Raw genomic sequence first — 21,944 nt, forward strand, 5'->3', positions numbered from 1 at the left:
CAGACTTTATTTTCAGAGGCACTGATTCTTCTTTATGCGTTTCATAGTTTCTCTGCTGCTCTATTCTCAGTCGGACTCTGCCCTCTAGTGGCCAGTTGGTTGTACTGCAGCCACGCAAACAGTTATTTTATATATTTGTATTTTGATATTAAAGTAAAAATAAATAACTCAGGCTCATTGAAGAAGCTCCAGATGCAAAGGTGGAAGAAGTACTGAGATATTTTTACTTAAGAGTAGTTCTACAATGAAAAATAATACTAAAAATTAAAAATGTTTACTTAATGTATTTAACTTCTCAGGACAATCCCAGAACGCCGAAATGCATTTAAAAATGTAAATGAATGATGAGATATAATGATTTATTGTAATGTTTATTGTGTTTGTTTGATGTCTCAACATCCCCCCCCCTACCAGCTCTGAGGGTTGTGACTCTGTCATCATGTGACGCTGCAGAGAGCAGGAAACACCACAGAGTGCTCACTCTGCTGTAAATTCTGAGTCACAGAGTTCTCACAAGCAAGTAACCAGAAGACTGGAGGCCGTGTTTCAGCCACATGAAATAGATCAACTTTGAGATAAATATATTGTGTTATCGGAAGAAGTATACTATGGAAGCCCATTTCCGCAAGCAAAAAAAAACAACAATTCTAATTATTTCTTTTTTTTATGCTGGCGGAAAAAAACTAAAACTTTTTAACTTTTTTTCCACCAGCATAAAAAATAAAATAAAAAAAATGCAGCAACACTTTTGGTGCATCCATCTGTAACCATAACACTGACCAGATGTTTCCAGTTGCTATAGAAAGTCTAAATGATGAGTCATAGAAGCAGCTCTTCATAGGTTACCCTACATGTGACATATACATGGATTGTGAGTACATTGAAGACTTCTCTAAACGTGGCTTTACGACACATGAAATACTTCAATAGCTTGATGTTTGGAACGCACCCTTGAATATAATTTTAAGCAAGAAGCAGCTCTGGAGTATAAAGAATAAAACCAATGTGGCTGAGGTGAAGACCTTCAATAAACAGCAACTGGAAATGGGCTTCCATAGTATTCGGATCTTTTACTAAAACAGATATACTGAGTTGCTTGATATATATTGCTGTATGTACACATATATGGTCAATAAAGCTGATTCTGATTAGGTTTAAGAAAATATCGTTAATTAAATATGTTCAGGAAAAGATCGTAAAATAATTAGTATTTTTTCAACGGAGTGTGATATCGGCTTCCGTAGTGAGTCGTCTTCGTGGTTGTAGACGATCTTTGGCCAGAGCTAGCCGGTAGCTAACTAGTAGCTAGCTGAAAGAGACGCCATTAGTTTGGGGTGAAAAGACGGCAGTCGCGTCAGGTAGAAAAGGTGGAAGTAGCTCGTTGTTTAGACACCTGTTGGTCAATAGTGATTAAAGTCAGAGTCGCTTATGCTGTCGTCTTCTGATTTTAGCTTTTAAAGTCGGAAGCTAATGTGAGCTACGCAGGACTTCAGTTCCGATCGGTGTTATTAGCATTAGCTGCGTTAGCTTGATAACAACAACACCCGAGGACTTCTTTGATTTAACCACCATGGCGGCCGGAGGGACGGGCGGCAGAACCTACTCGTTCAAGGTGGTGTTACTGGGAGAAGGCTGCGTGGGGAAGACGTCGTTAGTGCTCCGATACTGTGAGAACAAATTCAACGACAAACACATCACAACTCTACAGGTAAGACAACCAGGAAGCTAAGCTAGTTAGTTAGCGTGTGAGCTAGTTAGCTTGTGAGCTAGCCGTGACAGTTAGCGTTAATGAAGCTAGTTGTGTTTTTGGATACAAATCAAAGCAGGAAGTGTTTGTGTTGCTGTTACTTCTTCCTCTTCCTCCTCCTCCTCCTCTTCTTCCTTTTAATCTTCTTCTTCATCATCCTCTTCTTCCTCTTCCTCTTCATCCTCCTGCTAACTAGCTAGTTAGCTAGCCGTGACAGTTAGCGTTAATGAAGCTAGTTGCAGGAGGTGTGTGTGTGTGTGGGTGTGGGTGTGGCGAAAGCTCAGCGATGTGGTAATATGTGTTTTATTACCTGTTGAGAAACGCACCAGTGAACGCCTCTCACAGAGGAGTTCATGAAGCAAAGTACTACGTTAACTGTACATGAGAGGTACTTGTATTTATTTCTACCTCTACTCCTTTACATCTCAGTACGGTACATATTGTACTTTTTCCTGTACTACATCTTCTACTTGTCGTGGAGTATTTTCACAGTTTGTTAATAGTACTTTTACTGCAGTAAAGTGTCTGAATACTTCGTCCATCGTTTTACACAGATATCAAACATGTTAATAATCGATGAGTCATCAATAATTAAATGTAGTCGACCTAAATTCTGCACATTAGAGAGATTCTCTGCTCTATTTCTAGCTTTACTCTCTTATATTATAACGTTATTGACACCAGTGAAGGAAGAAGTACTCAGAAGTATTAGTACCATAGGGGCTGATTAATTAGATGTATACTTGTAGACTTAATGACGCAGTAAACGTGAACAACTTCCTGATAAAATATCACTTTCATTTCTTCTTCTTCAGGTGATCACTTTCTATTTCATCTCTCTGTTGGTAGTTTATCAGCTGATGTCAGGTTAAATAAACTCACTGAGGATGTCAGGAGGAAGAGGAAGAATAGGTAAAGTGTGCTGCATCATTTCCCTCAGAGCCTCCAGATGTGGATCAATAATCACGTATTGATCAGAGGAAGCCTCCTGAGCTTCACTGAGGTGCATTCAAACACCTCAGACCTGTGTGGGTCATCAGAGCTCTGTTGAAGCCAAATTTAAAGCTTCGTTTTGGTTGCTTTTTCTGACAGAAGCTTTTGTCACACATGATGTGTTCATGGACCGTCGGAAAAATGAAAATCTACCGATAATGACAGTTTTTACAGCTTCTGGCTGAGATGAGCGGTGTAGTTTTGGAGATTGTAGAAAACATGCTTTTTTCCCGGGTCACAGTCACGTGGTTCTTTCAGTCGTTTCTTCGGGGCTCAGAGACATGTGACCTGCAGAGCAGAGGTGCATTGTGGGAGTCAGGCTGGATGAGGAGACATGAATGATTGTGTTTGAGTTGAAGGAGCTCTGAACTTTAAAGTCTGTTGGTTTCCAGATACTTTCTGAAGCTCAGAGATGTTGTTCACTTTGTTTTTTAAGGATCAGATCACATGTTTGAGCTCGACCAATCACAGCTCCCCATCTGTTATGACTCATTTAATTAAATTAAATTAATCTGCTCAACAAAACAGCATCATTTGTCTCTGGTTGCTTGTGATTATTTTTATCTTTTATTTTTGATTTACATTTGAAACACTTGATTACATGTTTTAATGATTAAACTCTGATTATTCTAATGTTCTCCTCTTCTTCATTTTCTTCCTCCTCTTCCTCTGCAGGCGTCCTTCCTCACAAAGAAGCTCAACATCACAGGAAAGAGAGTGAACTTGGCCATATGGGTGAGAGTCACTGCCTCTGATGTTTTTAATACCTCTAAAATGAAGTGTATTTATATATATATATATATATATATATATATATATATATATATATATATATATATATATGTGTAGTAAAAAGTACTGTGTTTACTGTGTATTTGTGTGTTTTCAGGACACAGCCGGTCAGGAGCGTTTTCACGCTTTAGGTCCGATCTACTACCGAGACTCTAACGGAGCAGTACTAGTGTACGACATCACCGACGAGGACTCCTTCCAGAAGGTACTTCTACTACCACCTCATACTTTTATACTACTTAAAGACGTCTGTAGAAACAAACGATAACTTTTATTTGTTCCAGTGGTGTACATTTATTTAAGTACTGTAACTTAGTACATAGCTGAGGTACTTTCCTTGTACTTCTACTCCACATATTGTACTTTTACTCCATTTTATGAATTCAGATTATTACCAAATATAATCCACTAATAATTAATATTACAGATTAAACTACTAGCAGTATATAAAGTCATTAAAATGAGCTCCAATATAATATATATTATTCCGCACAATGAGTACTTGTACTTTTGGTACTTTAAGTATATTCTGATTCTGATACTTATTCAGACTTATTCTGATACTATTAATACTTTTACTTCAGTACTTACTTGTAACAGAGTATTTCTACACTGTGGTACTACTAGTTGTAAAAGATCGGAGTACTTTTTTCCCTTCGATAACTTTGGGATGTTTTTGCTTTACAAGTACGTGATAAATATTAAACTGAGGTACAGAAGAAAGAACATAGTATTTATTATTATTACTTTAAACACTTTGTGGAGCTAAAAGTGTTTCTGGACTCGTTGACGAGTCGATTGACAGAAACTGAATCATTCAATTTGTTATTTGATGAATTATTTAAATTATTTCTTAAAAGCAAAAATATATTTTTTTCTCAAACGTTTAATTATCAGATATTAAACTTTCTCTCCTTCTTTTATTCACGTCTCCTTCTGGTTTTATTAATAAAGCTTTGTTGTTTGTTGTTGTTTGTTTGTTTGTTTACAGGTGAAGAACTGGGTGAAAGAGTTGAGGAAAATGTTGGGGAACGAGATTTGTTTATGTATAGTAGGTGAGTTGTGACTTATTTATGATTGTTGTTGTTTATGAGGCAGAACCTAAAATAGTTTCTGTTGACATAATAATAATAATAATAACAATAACACAGACCAGTTGAATAATTAAAGGGACTGTACGCATAATTTAACACCTCGGGATGAGTGAGTAATATTATCTGACATACGATTATTATAATTATTGTTATTGTTATTATTTATATTAAATTCTACATTAATAATAATTTATTAATAATATTTCTGTTTGTATAAATTATATTAAAATATTTTCACTCTCACGCTGAAGTGCAACAAAAGACACGAACTTAAAATACATTAAATGATTTATTATTTACAATTGTTTTCTCACACTTGATTTAGTTTTTCATTTCCTGATCAGTAGAAATGAGCTCAACAATAAAAGATACAATAAAATGAAAAACAAAATGATTTGATGTTTGATTTCTTTTGTCTTTAGGTAATAAAATAGATTTGGACAAAGACCGACATGTTTCAGTGGAAGAAGCTGAGAGGTGAGAAGTGATGATGTTGATGATGATGATGATGATGATGATGATGTGATCTGAGCATGCTCAGTACGTCTCTTCTCTCTCTGTAGTTATGCTGAGTCGGTGGGAGCCAAACATTATCACTCATCAGCCAAGTTAAATAAAGGCATCGAGGAGCTTTTCCTGGATCTCTGTAAACGTAAGAACTCAACTGTTGGAGAACAAGTTAGTGTCAACATGTTTAAACAATGTCAACATGACAAAGGGACGTCTTCAAAGGAACATTTTGTTTTTGTTAGAACGTATTTTACACAAAACAAAATGACTAAAAGAATGATGAAGGAATAAAATAAACTGCAGAAAGAAAACAAGATGAAACAACTTAAAACAGATGAAACATAGAAGCTTAGCTTAGCATAAAGACTGGAAACAGTTATCTTAGCTTAGCATAAAGACTGGAAACGGATGGAAACAGCTAGCTTAGCATAAAGAATGGAAACGGGTGGAAACGGCTAGCTTAGCATAATGACTGGAAACAGGTGGAAACAGCTAGCTTAGCTTAGCATAAAGAGTTCAATAATTAAATGTTACATCTTGTTTGTTGTGAAAACATTTTGTGGTTTAAAGATATTAACCTTTAATTAATTTTAATAACTGCTTTAAACCTTTAAATTAAAAGTATTAAACATGAGATAAATCGTAGTAAAGTTGTGTTAAAGTTTCTTCTCTTTGTTTTCAGGGATGATGGAAACGGCTCAGGCCGAGGAGAGGTTGAAGGGCAACGGAGCCAGCCAATCAGCATCGAGTAGGCGGGGCGTACAAATCGTCGACGACGAACCACAAGCCACGCCCGCTGGAGGATGCTGCTCCTCTGGCTAACACACACGCACGCACGATTGCAGACATAATATTCACACATACATTTAAGTCTCTGTTGCTTTAAAATCCTAAATAATTATAATAATCCAAACTGTTTTTTTCTGTGTTCTGCAAAGGAGCATGGGAAATCATGTTTAAAATGGTTTAATCGCTGCTCCCTTCAAAATAAAAGCAACTCATGATTGATTTAAAATCACTCGAATGTTCCACAGAAGCAGTGATTCAAACTTTAAATCTCTGAAGCTGTTTGTGTGTTTATTAATACGTCATAAATAAAAGAGCTGAAGTTACTTTAAGGACAGAAAATGGCGGCAGAGATTTATTTATTTTTTGTTTTTTTGGGTGGGATAAAACATACAAACACACACTGTATAAACCTCCATTAATCATCATATTTATCTAAATAATATAAACGTGTTTCCTGTTTGTCAAACAGAGGAGCTGGATAAAATATTAAAGGACGGGTTTAGATTTCTTGCACGTTTTCTATTCAGAGTCTCTCTTTAAGTTCTTCTTAAAGGGACAGTAGCGATGTTTAGAAGTCTGGTTGTATGACGTACTTCTTTATAGTCGCTGTTATTATATTTAGACTATTTTCACCTCTTTACTTTGATATCACACAGCCCTAAATATTATAAATATATCTAGTTTATATGTACATCTACTGTAGTCATACACTGACTGTAGAAGTACCTCATACTACATTACTACTGTCCCTTTAAGTTAAATATGAGCTTCAACAGTCACTCAGACTGTTGAACTTATTATTTTACACAGAATGAATATTTATCCTCTATTTGAGACAAAATAAAGATCAATAACTCTTTAAACTCTTTAATAAGATATTAAAGGATCATGTGACTCACAAAATAAGATTAGAAATCGAGTGAAAATCACAAAAAGGTTTAATATAAATGTGTTTTGGTTTCAGGTTTTCTTTTTATTCCGGAAAGTGTTTTATTAAACTATAAGAAGTCTGAACTCGTCCTTTAATCTTAAATCTAAAATCATTATTTTGTCTCTAAGAATAAAGAACTTCACATTTAATAAAGAATAATTAAAAACAGAAAAATACAAATGTTTCCAGTAAAAGAAAAAAAAGATAAACAAAAACATTAAACGTTAAACCTCATTTTTTATTTTGTGAACTGAATATTGTTAAAATTAAATTTAGAAATAAAAAAATAATAAATTACCAGCTTAAATGTCTCCTTTTGCTAAAAAATAAATAAAATAAAACATTCATCAAAATCTGTATTTAACAGTTCAAGATATTCAATCAATTATATTAAACTGAGAAAAAGTGGAACTCGCTGATTCATTTTTAAATTGATTTTCGGTCTGTAAATTTATAAACATCAAAACAAAAAACAATTGTGAAATAAAAGCAAATCTATACATCAACCGTTCTAACATATTTATATATGTATATAATATTTATTGTATTATTCTTTTAGTTAGTTAAAGAAAAAGACTCAAATATTCAGTTTACAAATATGTAAAAAAGGAAATTTTAAATGTTTAATCGATGATTCGTCGAATCAAAAGAGTTTCTGCCGATCAATTAATTCATATTTTTGCCTGTTTCTGTTAATCTGCATGAAACTACACGTTGATTATTTACTTATTAAGTTTTCTTTTTTTATTCCTAAATTTGATATTTTTATATAAATATATAAATGTATATTAAAAATATGTATATATATATTTATATATATATATATTGATATATAATATCTAACATTGATGAAAACGTGTCTTTATTACAGTTCATCAGCTGAAATATTCATCAAAATCAGAACTGCAACATTATTTTCAGGTATGGTTCGATTGTTAAAATGATAAACATTGTGGCAAAAAACATCAAAATATGTTTTTAAATTGTTTATTTTTTCTTCTTCAAAACCCCAAAAATATAACAAACAATAAAACAGAAGAAGATGGAAACTAATACAATTAGCTTAAAAAATACAAAAGTTTAAATTGTCGTCCATTAATTCTCTCGTTATTATTGATTAAATCATCTTTAAATATAATCATCGCCTCCTCAGAGTTCAGCTCTTCATCCTCCTCTTCCTCAGAGACAATAATAACCTGCATGTTTGATTTCTTTCTCTTTTACTTTTAAAATGGTGACTAAAAAAAACCTGAGCAGCAAAAAAATATATTTAATAAGTTATATTCACTCGCGGTGATGGAAACCTGTACATGAACAAAAAAGTATTTTCTGTGTACTTCTACTGTTGTACTTCTACTGTTGTTTTTCCACCTGAAGCTCTAATCTTTAACTTTAAACAGAAACACGCCGGAGGTTTCATCTGCTTTTTGGGGAAATAATCGACGCAAATAGAAGAATTAATCGATTTTCTGTCGTGGATTAAATAAAATAAAGAATCACTTTGGAAATGTAATTTTTTTTTTAACTTCAGGTGTCAAAAGTGTTTTGTAAAGAAAACAGAAGAATTATAACGATTTGAAGCACTCGTTGTCCGTCTTTGTTTTTACAGAGAAAACTCAAATTAAATCTCCTTCATTCAACGTCTGGTCATATTCTATATTTTATTATAGTCAAAACTATAAAATAAATAAATATCTGAATCTTCACACTACAAACCTCCGATTGAAATCATCACATTTATATTTGTGTGAGTTTTTAGGAACACGGTCTTCGTTACGTAGTTCGTCCACCAGAGGGCGCCGACGGATAAAGTTATTTATTCTGAACGACGAACCGCTTTTCATCACAATCCATTCGTTAGTTAAGATTATTATGTTTATGTTAGATTATTACGGTATTTACTAAAGTACTTTACATACATACTACAGTATTACAATACTTCATTACAGCAGTATTTCATCATTAACTACAATAATGACTTCAGTTTACTACAGTACTTTATTACCACAGTATACTAAAAGTACTCTACATACATATTTACTGCAGCATTTGTATTAAAAGTACTTCACACAGGCCGTTGGTTTTCTGGTCTTTTATTTTGAAGTCGTCAGCTACAGTTTAATCATTGAAGCAGAAAATCAAAGAAAAGATCAAAATTATATTTCCAGTTTCACTATTCTTCTTATAAAAAGGACTTTGTGGATTTCTTTAAATAGACTAACTATAAAAAATAAGAACCTCACATCTGAAGCCTCGTCATCACAGTGCTCCTTTTTCAAAATAAAAGCCTTTATTTCATCAGTTTTTACATCATTCTGGTTAACAAGGAAATAAAGAAAAGACCCACTGTGAAATAAAGAGACCGGTGAGAGCGAGAGCAGCTGGACTAAAGTCAGGAAATAAATCGACTTTAAGCTTCGGAGGTTTATTTTAGCAAACATCTGTTTGGAGTTTGGCTCATAATTCAGACATTAATCTATTTTATCTCCTTTAATCTGAACTCAAACTATTGTGATTTTATTGTTGTTGAAAAATGTTTTAAAACAACTTTAAATCCCAGAAGAGGATTTAAAACCAAAGTCTGAATTTAAAGATTAAAGTCTCAAAGAAGTTGTGAGATGTTTAACTAGATATTTTGTGACATGAAATAATTAAATTGTGATGAATTATTAAACTTTAAACAATCCTCTGGTTGCACGAAAACACCAGCGACCAATAAGCCCCGCCCCCACTCTGCACTGACCAATCAGATTGACTCTAAGCTAACAAAAAGCAATAATAAGGTTGGTGCTGAGACCCAGTGGTGTAACGTTAGAGCACGACGTCCTGGACAGGAAGTGGACTCTCCTGACAGGAAGTGGACTCTCCTGACTCCGCCCCTCTAGTAGCCGGGGGGGTTGTGCAGCTCCTGGTATTTGGGAGGAGCCGTGGTGAAGATGGCCGGCACCGTCACGAGCACCATGGGACGGTTCGGGTGACGGATCTGGTGGATTATGGCGGAGGAGAGCGCCATGCCGAGCAGCTGGAGGAGAGACGGGGGGGTGAGTGACATCAGAGACACAAACAACGTTCAAAGATCTGTTGGTCTCAGATGAATCAATCATGACTTCATAGTTTCACCGAGGAGCTCACAATTTAATGAAATATCACAATTTTAAGCTTCTTTTCGGCCTCTTTTTCTGACTGAAGCGTTGGTCACACATGATGTGTTCAAGGACCGTCAGAAAGATGAAAACCTGATAATTATGACAATGTTTACAGCGTGTGGCTGTGATGAACGGTGATGTTTTAGCGATTGTATAAAAAAAAACATGCTTGGGATGTTTTATTATTATATTAAACATTTTTTCACACAGTAGCGAATATTACACGCCGGAAAAAGCAGTTTTTGTTCTCCGTGTGTTTATGTTGAAATATAAATATGTTTTATTGATTCTCACCGCCAGGACAGCCAGCGTGAAGACGACTCCGATCATGATGTTGGATATCATGAGGACGTAGTGGAGGATGATGGGGAAGCAGGCCTGAGCACACAAACGTCACATGATCAGCTCACTTTATCTACTTTACACTTAAATACATAGCTTCATGTTTAGGCTCCACCCACCTTGATGTAGACGGACTTCGTGTGCCTGTGCACCAGGATGCCCTGAAGGAAACCACAGAAGAAGTCAGTAAGCTTCCTTTAAACTAACTGAAGATGAAGAGTTTAGTTTAACTCACTCTGTAGGAGACCGACTGACACTTTCCCTCCATCTGCTCCTCCTGGTCACACTCACAGCTGTCGGGGATCTTGTCCTCCCAGTCCGTGTAGCTGAACAGACCGCAGCAGTGCAGCTGAAACACCACAGAAGAAGAAACGCTATGTTGTGTTTTCAGCTGTAACTCTGTGAATTACAGGTTTATTCAGATTAAACCAGAGCCGATGAGCGCTGGAACAAAAGGAAATACTAACAAAGACGCTTCTGAAGAATTTTATTTAGTTTAAGTTTAGTTTTACAATCAGTGAGCTAAAATTTGTGTTCTTCTCAATGGAGTCTGGCAGGTTAGACCGTAACCTGCCAGCCGTTACGGCCGTTTCTTTTCACATCTAACTCGTTGAATTCAGGTTTTATTTTGAGGAAACCAGAGTTAGTGAATGTCGGATCAGTGAAAGACGAACAAACAGCGCTTTGATGAGTTTTATTTACAACCGACGAGCTAAAATGACCTTTTTTTCCCAATGGAGTCGTGTGGCTTTAAGCGGAGCACATTAGCTGAATGTTTATCAATCATAATAACTGTATAAATCCAGTTGATTTTATTTATTTTGAATAGCTCTACAAGTTGTAAATCTGTGTTTATTATTGTGAGGAATACAAAACTAGAAATTGTCCTGAATTATTCTAAATAAAGTTCAATAAACTCTGCTACGCTTCTCTCTCAGAGACAAACAAGAAGTTAAACCTGCTTTGAAGCTTGAGAACGAGGACGGTGGTTTAGTCAGTCTGGAGTTCCCCCGATCAACAAAACAAGTCTGACTGGAAACATCTCCACGTCGATCTCACGGTAATAAACCAGAAGCTTATTTTAGTTAAAGCCAGGTGTGTGTTTCCAGCTGAATCTTTACGTTTTACCTGTGTGAACTATTTAAAGACCTTTAAGGCTTCACATGAACTTCAGATGAAAGACTTCAACCAGTCACGACGGTTTCAGAGCGGAAACGCTTTTATTTCTTGTTGAGAGTCGACTTCACCCACAACTGAGAAACAACTTCAACTGTGAAACGTAGTGAACTTTGTTATTGCAGCGGTTTAAGGAAGTGTTACATCACTTCCTGTTTGTTTCGCTCCATATTGGTCACTTTCATAAAAGAGGTTCTTCTTATCAAACAGGAACTAGTTTTACTACCGAGCTCAGTGGTAAAATAAAAATCCACTTCTTCCTCATTAGATTTGCATTTCTGCCCAGCAACACACCTGGCAGTCAGCCAGCCAATCAGGCGGCCCCGAGGCCACACCTGGAATTCTGGGAGTTTAAAAACATCTTGTGACTCTTTAGTTTTAGAATAAAAACACAATAATGGAGCTTAGTGGTGATGAATACAGATAGAATGTGTTTCATAACGTTTACAGTCACTTTCTCTCTCGTTCACACGTTAGAACTACAGAGTTTATCTGTGACCTTGATGACCTCTGATCTTATTTAGGTTTCAGTCGTTTCCTCAGACATCATGAACAGAAACTAAAGATCAGATCAAAGCGATTCAGCTCAGTAGGAAACAAAGCAGTCAAACTAGTTTATGTTCAGGTAGAACGCACAAAAACACATGTTCTAGTGTGTGTGCGTGCGTGTTACCTGTCCCTGTAGCCTGTCGGCCATGTTCTTCACGTCCGGTGTAGCTGCGTCCAGAGGAAGAAGCTGATGGAACTTCTCCTCCAAAATGCTCTCCAACTACAAAACACAGAGGAGTAAAATCACACGTCAAGACTTCAGTGTCAGCCGAGACCAGCCGAGACCAGCAGAGACCAGTAGAGACCAGTAGAGACCAGTAGAGACCAGTAGCCACAAAACAACTTTAACAATGTGACCGTGAGCCGGTTTATTGACTCGTGACAGAAAAATGTGTTTTTGTCTTTCACGTTGTTCAGAGACGTTAAACGTGTTAAATCTCTTCTCTTGTGTTCGGTAGAACCAACAACAGTAGAACCGTCGTTACCTTGGGGCGGGCGGCGACGGCAGGGATTCCAGCTCGGAGCATCATCAGACTCCCGATCACCATACAGACCAAGAACTACAGAGAGAAACAGGAAGTGGTCATCACTAGGAACTACAGAGAGAAACAGGAAGTGAAAATATAAAAAGGTCTGGTTTCTCCCCTCAGAGAAACCACACATGGCGTCAGTCTGGAACTTTCTGGAGAAGTTCATGAAGTGAGTCAGTCCCGTGGAAATGGAGTTTTCGTCACGTTAGACTCTAGAATAAACTCTGGTGTCAGCTGATCTCTTTGAACTCACCACGATCAGACACACCCGGTTCTCCCGGTGGGCGCCGTAGGCACCCAAGATGGCGATCACCATGGTGACGGCGCCCACGGTGTAGAGGACGATGAGGCCGGTGGTCCGACCCTCCAGCTGAGGGTGGAAGAACACGCGACAGGTTCAGATTCATGGTTGTTTGCGTTTGTTTTTCTGTGAATGTTAAAGGATGAAACAGTTCTTACTCCTTCTCCATCGACGTTTGTGACGACCTGAGACAGCAGAGCGAGAGCGATGACGACACCTCCGACGATCTGAAACAAACAACACGTTAAAAAACAACAACGACCGAAACACGTTAAAGGAAAACACACGACAAGCTTCCAGATTATATTACTGGATCATCATCTGTCTTTAAGCTTCTGAAACCGATTCAAATAAATTAAATTACTTTTAACTTGATGTGTAGATTAGTCTACTATTATGCAACTATTTTAATTATTTAAGTAAAAACATTATATATACATTAAATATATTTAAAAAAAAGTGTGTGTGTGTATATATATATATATATATATATATATATATATTTTTTTTTTTTAAATGATATGTGTATATATATTTTTTAAATATATATATAGCGTTTAATCTTCTAAAATGTAACAATCTGCTCATCTTCACATTAAATACGATATGTTGGTGACTTTAGAGCCGCAACAATTAGTCGGACAAAATAAAACAAAACTACAATAAAAAACTGCTTTCCAGCTCTAAAATATGGAAATTTATATCATATTATTCTGAACAGAAGACATTTAAAGACGTCACTGAGGACTCTGAGAAACATTTATAGACCGAACGAGTCAGTTATAAACTCATCGTTATTTTAAGAGCAACAGACGACTGTTGATTACAGATCAGAGCTGCTGGGTTATGGTCATAACTGATTCATGCGATTGTGAGTGAATACTTTAGTATCTGAACACTGTTCTCGTGGAGGAAACATTCATGAGAACAGGTGGAGCCGGTTCACAACGATGAGGCCTCAGAGGACCTGATCTGATAAACACCGGGGCTTTTATTTTGAAAAATAAAAGCTTCCTGCAGAACTTAACAGCTGCAAACCATTAAAGTTAATTGTTGCTTTTCCTTCAGACTGACTGATAAAAACTAAACAAACAAACTAAACAAACATCTGTAACTATCTTTACTCTTTAAAGACACTTTTAAATAAAAATAAACCGTCTTAAATGTTACCATCTGCTTCTTTTATCAAAATAAAAGAATAACTTTGAATGTTTGGACATTTAAAATCACCTCTCACTACTTGTCTCACGTTTTATTAGACTAAACTATATTTTAATACAACAAAAGAGCTTTAAACATTAGACTTTAACTACAATAAATAAATAAATAATTAACCAAACCATACTATGACATCATAACTTCAAACACATTTCACTAAACTACAAAACATTAAACAAACTACAAAACATCAGTTTTTGATTCTTTAAATCGGTTCGTTTCACTTTTCATGACGCCTGAAAAGTTCTTCAGGAAGTAAAAATAATAAATAAAGTGTTTATTTAAGTCATGTGTGCGTGGAGGAACATTAAAACTGCTTCTTAATAAATCTCTTGATTTTAAACGAAGTTTGGCACTTTGTCCAACAGACTCATCAGCTTTAAAACTACTTTGTATTGTTTTAAATGAAGTAAACTTAGTTAAATAAAGATACTATCATACATGTTAACTTTAAACCCGGGAGGTCCGACTGTTACGCACTTTTTATTCACAACACATCCGGGATGAGCTCAGCCCGGCGGCCATTTTTAAACGTTAAGACTAACTCACCGCGAAGAAGATGTTGAAGATGGTGAAGATGAGTTTGAGGCAGGTGTTGACCTGAGCCATGTTTGAACGATTAGAAATACAGAAACGTGTCTTTATACAAGATGGAGGTCCGTCCGCAGCGAAGGAGAAGCGAGCGAGTGGACGAGGAGGGGAGGGTGAGATGGTTTTAGGTGACAGGGACAGACCGGGGGGGCGGGCCTTCCAGTAAAGAGGAGGCGCTGCTGCTGTTATGACACTTCCGGTTAGTGTTTAACGAAGAGAAAGGGAGAGAAAGTGGGAGGGAGGGGGAGAGAGAGAGAGAAAGAAAGAGGGAGGGGAGGGGGGGGGGAGAAAGAGGGAGGGAGAGAGAGAACGAAAGAGGGAGGGAGAGAGAGAGTGAGAGATAGAGAAAGAAAGAGGGAGGGAGAGAGAGAAGGGAGGGAGAGAGAGACAGAGGGAGGGAGAGAGAGAACGAAAGAGGGAGGGAGAGAGAGAGAGAGATAGAGAAAGAAAGAGAGAGGGAGGGAGAGAGAGAGAGAGAGAGAAAGAAAGAGGGAGGGAGAGAGAGAAGGGAGGGAGAGAGAGACAGAGGGAGGGAGAGAGAGAACGAAAGAGGGAGGGAGAGAGAGAGAGAGATAGAGAAAGAAAGAGAGAGGGAGGGAGAGAGAGAGAGAAAGAAAGAGGGAGGGAGAGAGAGAGGGAGGGGGGGGAGAAAGAGGGAGGGAGAGAGAGAACGAAAGAGGGAGAGAGAGAAAGAAAGAGGGCGGGAGAGAGAGAGAGATAGAGAAAGAAAGAGGGAGGGAGAGAAAGAGAGAGAGGGAGGGAGAGAAAGAGAGAGAGGGAGGGAGAGAGATAGAGAAAGAAAGAGGGAGGGAGAGAGAGAGAGAGAGAGGGAGGGAGAGAGATAGAGAAAGAAAGAGGGAGGGAGAGAGAGAGATAGAGAAAGAAAGAGGGAGGGAGAGAAAGAGAGAGAGGGAGGGAGAGAAAGAGAGAGAGGGAGGGAGAGAGATAGAGAAAGAAAGAGGGAGAGAGAGAGAGAGAGAGAGAGGGAGGGAGAGAGATAGAGAAAGAAAGAGGGAGGGAGAGAGAGAGATAGAGAAAGAAAGAGGGAGGGAGAGAGAGAGAGCCAGAGAAAGAAAGAGAGAGAGAGAGATAGAGAAAGAAAGAGGGAGGGAGAGAGAGAGAGAGGGAGGGAGAGAGAGACAGAGGGAGGGAGAGAGAGAGAACGAAAGAGGGAGGGAGAGAGACAGAGAGGAGGGGAGGGAGAGAGGGAGAAAGAAAAAGGGACGGAGGGAGAGAGAGAGAAAGGGAAAGAGGGGAGAGAGGGAGGGAGGCTTCATTCCGGGAAGAAGAATGGAAAATCCCCGTCACCTCGTATCCCGGAAGTGACTTTTACTTTCAGTGAACTCTTCAACAGAGCAGAGGTGAAGCAATAAGGCCTCAATACTAGAAATACTTTGTCTGTACTTTTAGTTTTAACAATATGTATATTATATTCTGATGTATTATATATAATATATCCTAAACTTCTTAAAACTCTTTAAAACTTGGAAGAAGTACAAAGATCTGTCAGTAAAAGTATCAGTACTGCAGTATAAAATTCTACGTTACAAGTAAAAGTCCTGTATTAGTATCAGAATATACTTAAAGTACCAACAAGTACTCATTCAGCAGAACAACATATTATATTTATTTATGTATTAATGATAAACATTGAGCTCATTTTATTTACTTTATATTCTGCCGGTAGTTTAATCTATAATATTACATCATTTATTAGTTTATTATATTTATTTTAATAATATGAATCTGTGAAGTAACTAAAGTTATCAGATAGTAAACAGTACATGTTACTGGTGTTTACTAAGTATAAAAGTATCATAAAATGGATAAAGTCCATTCTTGCATAGCTACTTCTACCGTTGATACTTTTAAGTACTTTCTTCTCATAATGCTTGTGTACTTTTGAAGTAGAATGTAGAATGCAGTATTTCTACAGTGTGGTATTACAGTACTACGTGTACTCCACACGACGCTGGTACTTTTGTACTAACAAAGTTATGTTGTGATCTTCACCTTAAAAACATGTTAACTATTAATGAACTAATCAATAACGCATGTAATCTTATTGTGCAGCTCCTGTCTGTAACCAGCAGAGGTCGCTCTCACTCTCTGTCTATCTGCACAAGAAGCTTCTTTATTTCATTCTTTAGAATCCAGTTCTTCATCACGAGGAAGAAGCTGATGAAGGCTCAGGAAGCTCCTTAAGGGTTAGACACTAAGGAAGGAGACAAGGCTTCACTCTCTAGGAAGCTTTTTAATACACTGAATGTTTCACAGCTCCGAACATGAACTATTATAAGTGATTAAAAACATGAATTGAGGTTTATTCTCTGTTTCCTGTGAAAAGCAGCTCTTCTATAACCTTAATATAAATATATCTACTTCTGACCTGCAAACATTTCTCCTGTTTCATCTGAAAACCTTTTTGTGTAACAGGAAGTTAACAAAAACTCACAATAAAAACATAAAATATGATATTAAATGAGATTCTGTTAAACTGACACTTTATTTAGATTTATTTCATCCTCAGAAAATCTGAATTTTAAGAAGAAGAAACTCAAAAACCAGAAAAAATAACAATAAAATACACTGAAAACAAATTGTTTCTACAAATAAATCTGCAAAAAAAATAATAATTTTATTAAACGAAAGTATTTTATTCATGAGCAGAAAGTCACAAAATTCCTTATAATAAAAATGAATAATATAAATATGAAATACAGATAAAAGACGAGTAAACACAACATACATAAATATATAAACTACCAAAGAGAGAAGCTGCAGATGATTCACTTCTGCAGTCCAACAGGAAGTCGTCATCACTGGTTCCCTCCACTAACATCAGATTCCTCCATTAGATTCTGGAAATAAACAAACGTTTATGATTGTTACAGGTTTTGAGACAATAAAGGACTTATTTTAAGGAATATTAAATGTTTATTTTATACTTATTAGATTTATCTTGTGACCCTTTGAGGTCCTGACCCCGAGGTTATGCATGTATCCCAAATATTATCTGTTTTTTATTAGTATTTTGTTGGAATAAATAAATAATGACCTATATGAATATTTCCTTGTTTTGTTGCTGACATACAGCGGTGAAAAGAAGTACTTGTACTTAATTTAAAAAATCCACCCCCTCAGAAAAATGAAATCATTTTATTTTTTAAACTTTTTTTCCGCCAGCAAAATTAAAATAATTAGAATATATTATTTTTTTGTGACATTTAAAATTTTTTTTGCTGGTGAAAATGGGCTTCCATAGTTTCCCCACTCGACTGCTCGTAATAATTATAAGGTATCACGTATATGTTTTATCCCACTTGTCTGCTCGTAAATTAGTGAGGTGACAGTAGCCTAAAGACGACATTAGCATGCTAATGTGATATGCTAATTATGGTTTAGCACGCTAGCTAAATTAGCATATTGTTTAATACAGAGGCTAACGAGAGATTCGTTAGCTAATAGCTAATTTTTCCTGGCTTGAATAGAAGTGGCCGACGTCGCCATTTTGTTATCTTGCTATAAACATAATTTGTCAAAAACTGAAAATATTTTCTAAAAAAAATTCAGTAAAATAAATCTTTACCAATTTTCTGAATCAGCTTTACTGGCCATATATTCGTACGTATTTGGGATATTATTTACAATATAAATATAAATATATATCAAAGAATATATGAACATAAAGAACAATGACAAATGGACAATGGATTTTATTATTTTATAAACATGCTTACGTACATTTACAGCAGTAATTCTTGAAGATTTTATTAATGAACCCTTCTCCTCCCTCCCTCCCTCCCTCCTTCATCTCCAGCCTCTCCTCGTCGTGGAGCTTCTGCCGCTGCAGAGCGGCTGTTCCTCCTCTAGTCAGGCCGCTATCGGACCACCTTAGGGCGGGTAAAGGAGCGTCGCAGGGTGGCCGGTGTTTTTTGGAACCGGATCTCTCTGGAGCCCCGGAAACTGTCTCGCCCTCTTCATGCTGCAGACCCGCAAATAGATGCACGGAAACATACAACGTCTGCTTTCATTGATGCGCAAATACAGCAGCGAGAGAAGCTGCAGGAGCCGTTTCATTCCAGCTTGAGCTGCTGAAGAGGAGGAAGAGGAGGAAGAGGAGCGTTCCTCACCATGTTTCTCTTCTTGTGTCTAACATGGACACAGCTGCTGGTCTCAGGTAAACCGCTGTTCGTCTGTTTCATGCCTCTGAACCACACACACGAGCTCACATCTGTGGATTAGCCTCACGTGAGCTAATCAGTGGCCCTGTCTGTCACACAGCGTGTGAACATGAACTAGATGCTGCTAACAGCATTCATAATAATAACCTCTATAACTGGAGATGTTGCAGATGATTTATAATGTCTGTGACCAATTTAATACTTAAATAATGTGTGTAGACTCTGAACACTGGCTTCAACAGAAGCTCAACCGTGAACAAGAAGACAATCAGCATATCATTACAATATGTTGTAGTTATGAGGCCATCTGTCATAATAAGGGCTCAAACAGAAGGACTTGAATGTTATGTGTGTGTGTGTGTTGTGGTCATACAGTAGCAACGTGCCATAGAATATGATGGATGTGCTCTGTTCTTTTTCTATGTACTGTATATATGTGACTCACTGAGGGATGATGTGATGAAGTCAGACATATATTGATGATATCAATTCTAAATCCTAAAATGCATTGAGTGTGAATGAGACAGCAGAGTAACTGTGTGTTTGACTCTGTGTCTCTGATGGCTTCTTCACTAACAGCATGGCCAGACGGAGTAAGTTGACAGATAGTTTGTACGCGTGATGGACGAGTGTCACAGCCTGCTGCACTCATTAGTGGCTTGGTGTTCCTCCCAGAATGCACCTCTTTACCGTATGGTGGCGAGCAGTAAACACAAACTCCAGTAAGAGATGTTTGTGAGAGATTCTACAAACGTTTGATTCGTCCAAAGTTCTGTCAAAACATTCAGACAGAAGAGAGGGAGAGGAGGGAGGGAGGGAGGGAGAGAGAGAGAGAGAGAGAGAGAGAGAGAGAGAGAGAGAGAAAGGGAGGGAAAGAGAGAGAGAAAGGGAGGGAGGGAAAGAGAGAGAGAAAGGGAGGGAGGGAAGGAGAGAGACAGAGGGAGGGAGAGAAAGGGAGAGAGAGAGACAGAGGGAGGGAGAGAAAGAGAGAGAGAGAGAGAGAGAGAGAGAAAGGGAGGGAGAGAAGGAGAGAGAGAGAGGGAGGGAGGGAAAGAAAGAGATGGAGGGAGAGAGAGAGAGGGAGAGGAGGGGAGAGAAAAAACAGTTAGTTCATCAGGTCAAACAAAATAATAGGAATGTTTATGTTTATGTTTAATATTAATGTAAGAGTCAGTGTGAAACATTCTGGAGGAGTTTAAACATGTTAAACATGTTTAACATGTTTAACATGTTTAACATGTTTAACATGTTAAACATGTTAAAATCAGTCCAAAGGTCTTTGAGTAATACTTTGTATCTCAAGCGATTATACTGAAAATACAGACGTTTCTTTCCAAAAACGACTCATTTAAACGTCTGTATTTGCTGAGTTGTTTGGGACAATTAGTGTTTTCAAACACAAGAACTAAAAGTGAAATTAAGATTTATTTGTTTGCACGATTAAATAAAGCAGCGGAAACACAACAAAGAAAATAAGTTGTTTAGTTGAGATTTAAATAAACAAAAGTAAACAAATAAAATACAAAATAACATAAAGAAAGCAACACACATGGAGCATAAACAAAGAATAAATAATATAGTAGAGTGTGAGCATTATTGATTCATGGCTGTTTGTTCATCTTAATATCTAGATGCAGTCATGTTCTAGCGTGTGTTACCGGGTCAGCCCTCTCTAACTCCACCTCTGATTGGCTGACGTCGACCCTTCTGTCCAATCAGATCGCGGCTCAGTGTCGTGCGTAGCAACCAGGACGCTGTCGCTAGGTAGAACAGAATCCTCAGAGAGAAGCTGAGTCAGCTCAATCTGCTGCTTCAGCTTCTTTTATTTTCATCAACACAGCAGAATATAAAGAACAGTTTTAAATGTATTTTCTGTATTAAAGCTTACGATATATTGTTCATATTTTCACCTCTTTACCTCGCTGTCAGACACCAAGAGACAACAACAGTCATTTAACGCTTTGCTGTAGATGAAACTAGCAGAATATAAAGCAACACACACATTCATAACAGTCAAACACTGACTGTCACTAAGTTTATCTTTAACCCTTTTTACTTCTGTAATGTTTGAATGAAGGACTTTTACGTGTAGTGGAGTATTTGACGGTGTGTATTAGTACTTTTACTGCAGTATTTAAAGTATTTAAATACTCCCTTTGCCGGTTGCCTCTTATGTGATAAAGATCCCTTATAGAATCAGTGCTCATATATAGATATATGAGCCTATTTCTAACATTAAATCAATGTAACATCTTTACATTACATTAATAAGAATCAATAGATGGAATAAAGAGACAGAGCCTCTCTGTGATTCATCACTAACAACAAACTCTTCTTTAAACAGACGGGATGAGCTTCACTCGGACTTCATTGTTATTAAGAAAGCCGGTGAATGAATTATTCATGTGTTGGGTGTTCGTCACAGGCTGATGGGAACTCCTGCTCTCCTCCTCCTCCTCCTCCTCCTCCTCCTCCTCCTCCTCCTCCTGCTCTCCTCCTCCTCCTCCTCCTCCTCCTGCTCCTGCTCTCCTCCTCCTCCTCCTCCTGCTCTCCTCCTCCTCCTCCTGCTCCTCCTGCTCTCCTCCTCCTCCTGCTCCTGCTCTCCTCCTCCTCCTCCTCCTGCTCTCCTCCTCCTCCTCCTGCTCTCCTCCTCCTCCTCCTCCTCCTCCTCCTCCTCCTCCTGCTCTCCTCCTCCTCCTCCTCCTGCTCCTGCTCTCCTCCTCCTCCTCCTCCTTGCTCTCCTCCTCCTCCTCCTGCTCCTCCTGCTCTCCTCCTCCTCCTGCTCCTGCTCTCCTCCTCCTCCTCCTCCTGCTCTCCTCCTCCTCCTCCTCCTGCTCTCCTCCTCCTCCTCCTGCTCCTCCTGCTCTCCTGCTCCTGCTCTCCTCCTCCTCCTGCTCTCCTCCTCCCTCCTCCTGCCTCTCCTCCTCCTCCTCCTCCTCCTGCTCTCCTCCTCCTCCTCCTGCTCCTGCTCTCCTCCTCCTCCTCCTCCTGCCTCTCCTCCTCCTCCTCCTGCTCCTCCTGCTCCTCCTCCTGCTCTCCTCCTCCTCCTCC

The 21,944-nt window shown here is 37.8% G+C and overlaps 3 protein-coding genes and 2 long non-coding RNA genes across 6 annotated transcripts in view; 3 read left to right on the top strand and 2 right to left on the bottom strand.

The window, feature by feature from the left end:
• LOC142971108 (leucine-rich repeat-containing G-protein coupled receptor 5-like) overlaps window positions 1–2,028 on the bottom strand; it is a 34,143-nt gene extending 32,115 nt beyond the window's left edge. The window contains exon 1 of one of the 2 annotated variants that reach the window (XM_076111735.1): window positions 1,849–2,028. In XM_076111735.1, the coding sequence (XP_075967850.1) occupies window positions 1,849–1,928 (80 nt within the window). In that variant the 5' untranslated portion in view covers window positions 1,929–2,028. The remainder of the gene's footprint in view (window positions 1–1,848) is intronic. The other variant, XM_076111736.1, reaches the window with a different exon arrangement.
• rab21 (RAB21, member RAS oncogene family) lies at window positions 1,297–8,439 on the top strand. The gene is made up of 7 exons (XM_076111740.1): window positions 1,297–1,708; window positions 3,416–3,475; window positions 3,630–3,737; window positions 4,524–4,587; window positions 5,049–5,103; window positions 5,190–5,278; window positions 5,819–8,439. Exons 1-7 carry the CDS (start codon window positions 1,571–1,573, stop codon window positions 5,956–5,958), a joined length of 654 nt encoding a protein of 217 aa, XP_075967855.1. The 5' UTR covers window positions 1,297–1,570; the 3' UTR covers window positions 5,959–8,439.
• On the top strand, window positions 1,718–2,946 carry LOC142971113 (uncharacterized). Its single transcript, XR_012959336.1, has 2 exons — window positions 1,718–2,135; window positions 2,563–2,946. It is a non-coding gene; the product is annotated as an uncharacterized LOC142971113 (long non-coding RNA).
• A 494-nt stretch (window positions 8,440–8,933) lies between the features above and the next one.
• Window positions 8,934–14,855, bottom strand: LOC142971110 (tetraspanin-8-like). The gene is made up of 9 exons (XM_076111739.1): window positions 14,668–14,855; window positions 13,059–13,127; window positions 12,853–12,969; window positions 12,555–12,629; window positions 12,194–12,289; window positions 10,580–10,693; window positions 10,464–10,505; window positions 10,297–10,380; window positions 8,934–9,878 (listed from the first exon to the last, which is right to left on the bottom strand). Exons 1-9 carry the CDS (start codon window positions 14,725–14,727, stop codon window positions 9,738–9,740), a joined length of 798 nt encoding a protein of 265 aa, XP_075967854.1. The 5' UTR covers window positions 14,728–14,855; the 3' UTR covers window positions 8,934–9,737.
• Window positions 14,856–15,847: 992 nt separating this feature from the next.
• LOC142971112 (uncharacterized) lies at window positions 15,848–18,878 on the top strand. Its single transcript, XR_012959335.1, has 3 exons — window positions 15,848–16,070; window positions 16,783–16,916; window positions 18,530–18,878. It is a non-coding gene; the product is annotated as an uncharacterized LOC142971112 (long non-coding RNA).
• Window positions 18,879–21,944: the final 3,066 nt, after the last annotated feature.

Source organism: Anarhichas minor, unplaced genomic scaffold, assembly GCF_050575085.1.
Source record: "Anarhichas minor isolate MPS153535 unplaced genomic scaffold, ASM5057508v1 ptg000045l, whole genome shotgun sequence".
NCBI lineage: Eukaryota > Metazoa > Chordata > Actinopteri > Perciformes > Anarhichadidae > Anarhichas > Anarhichas minor.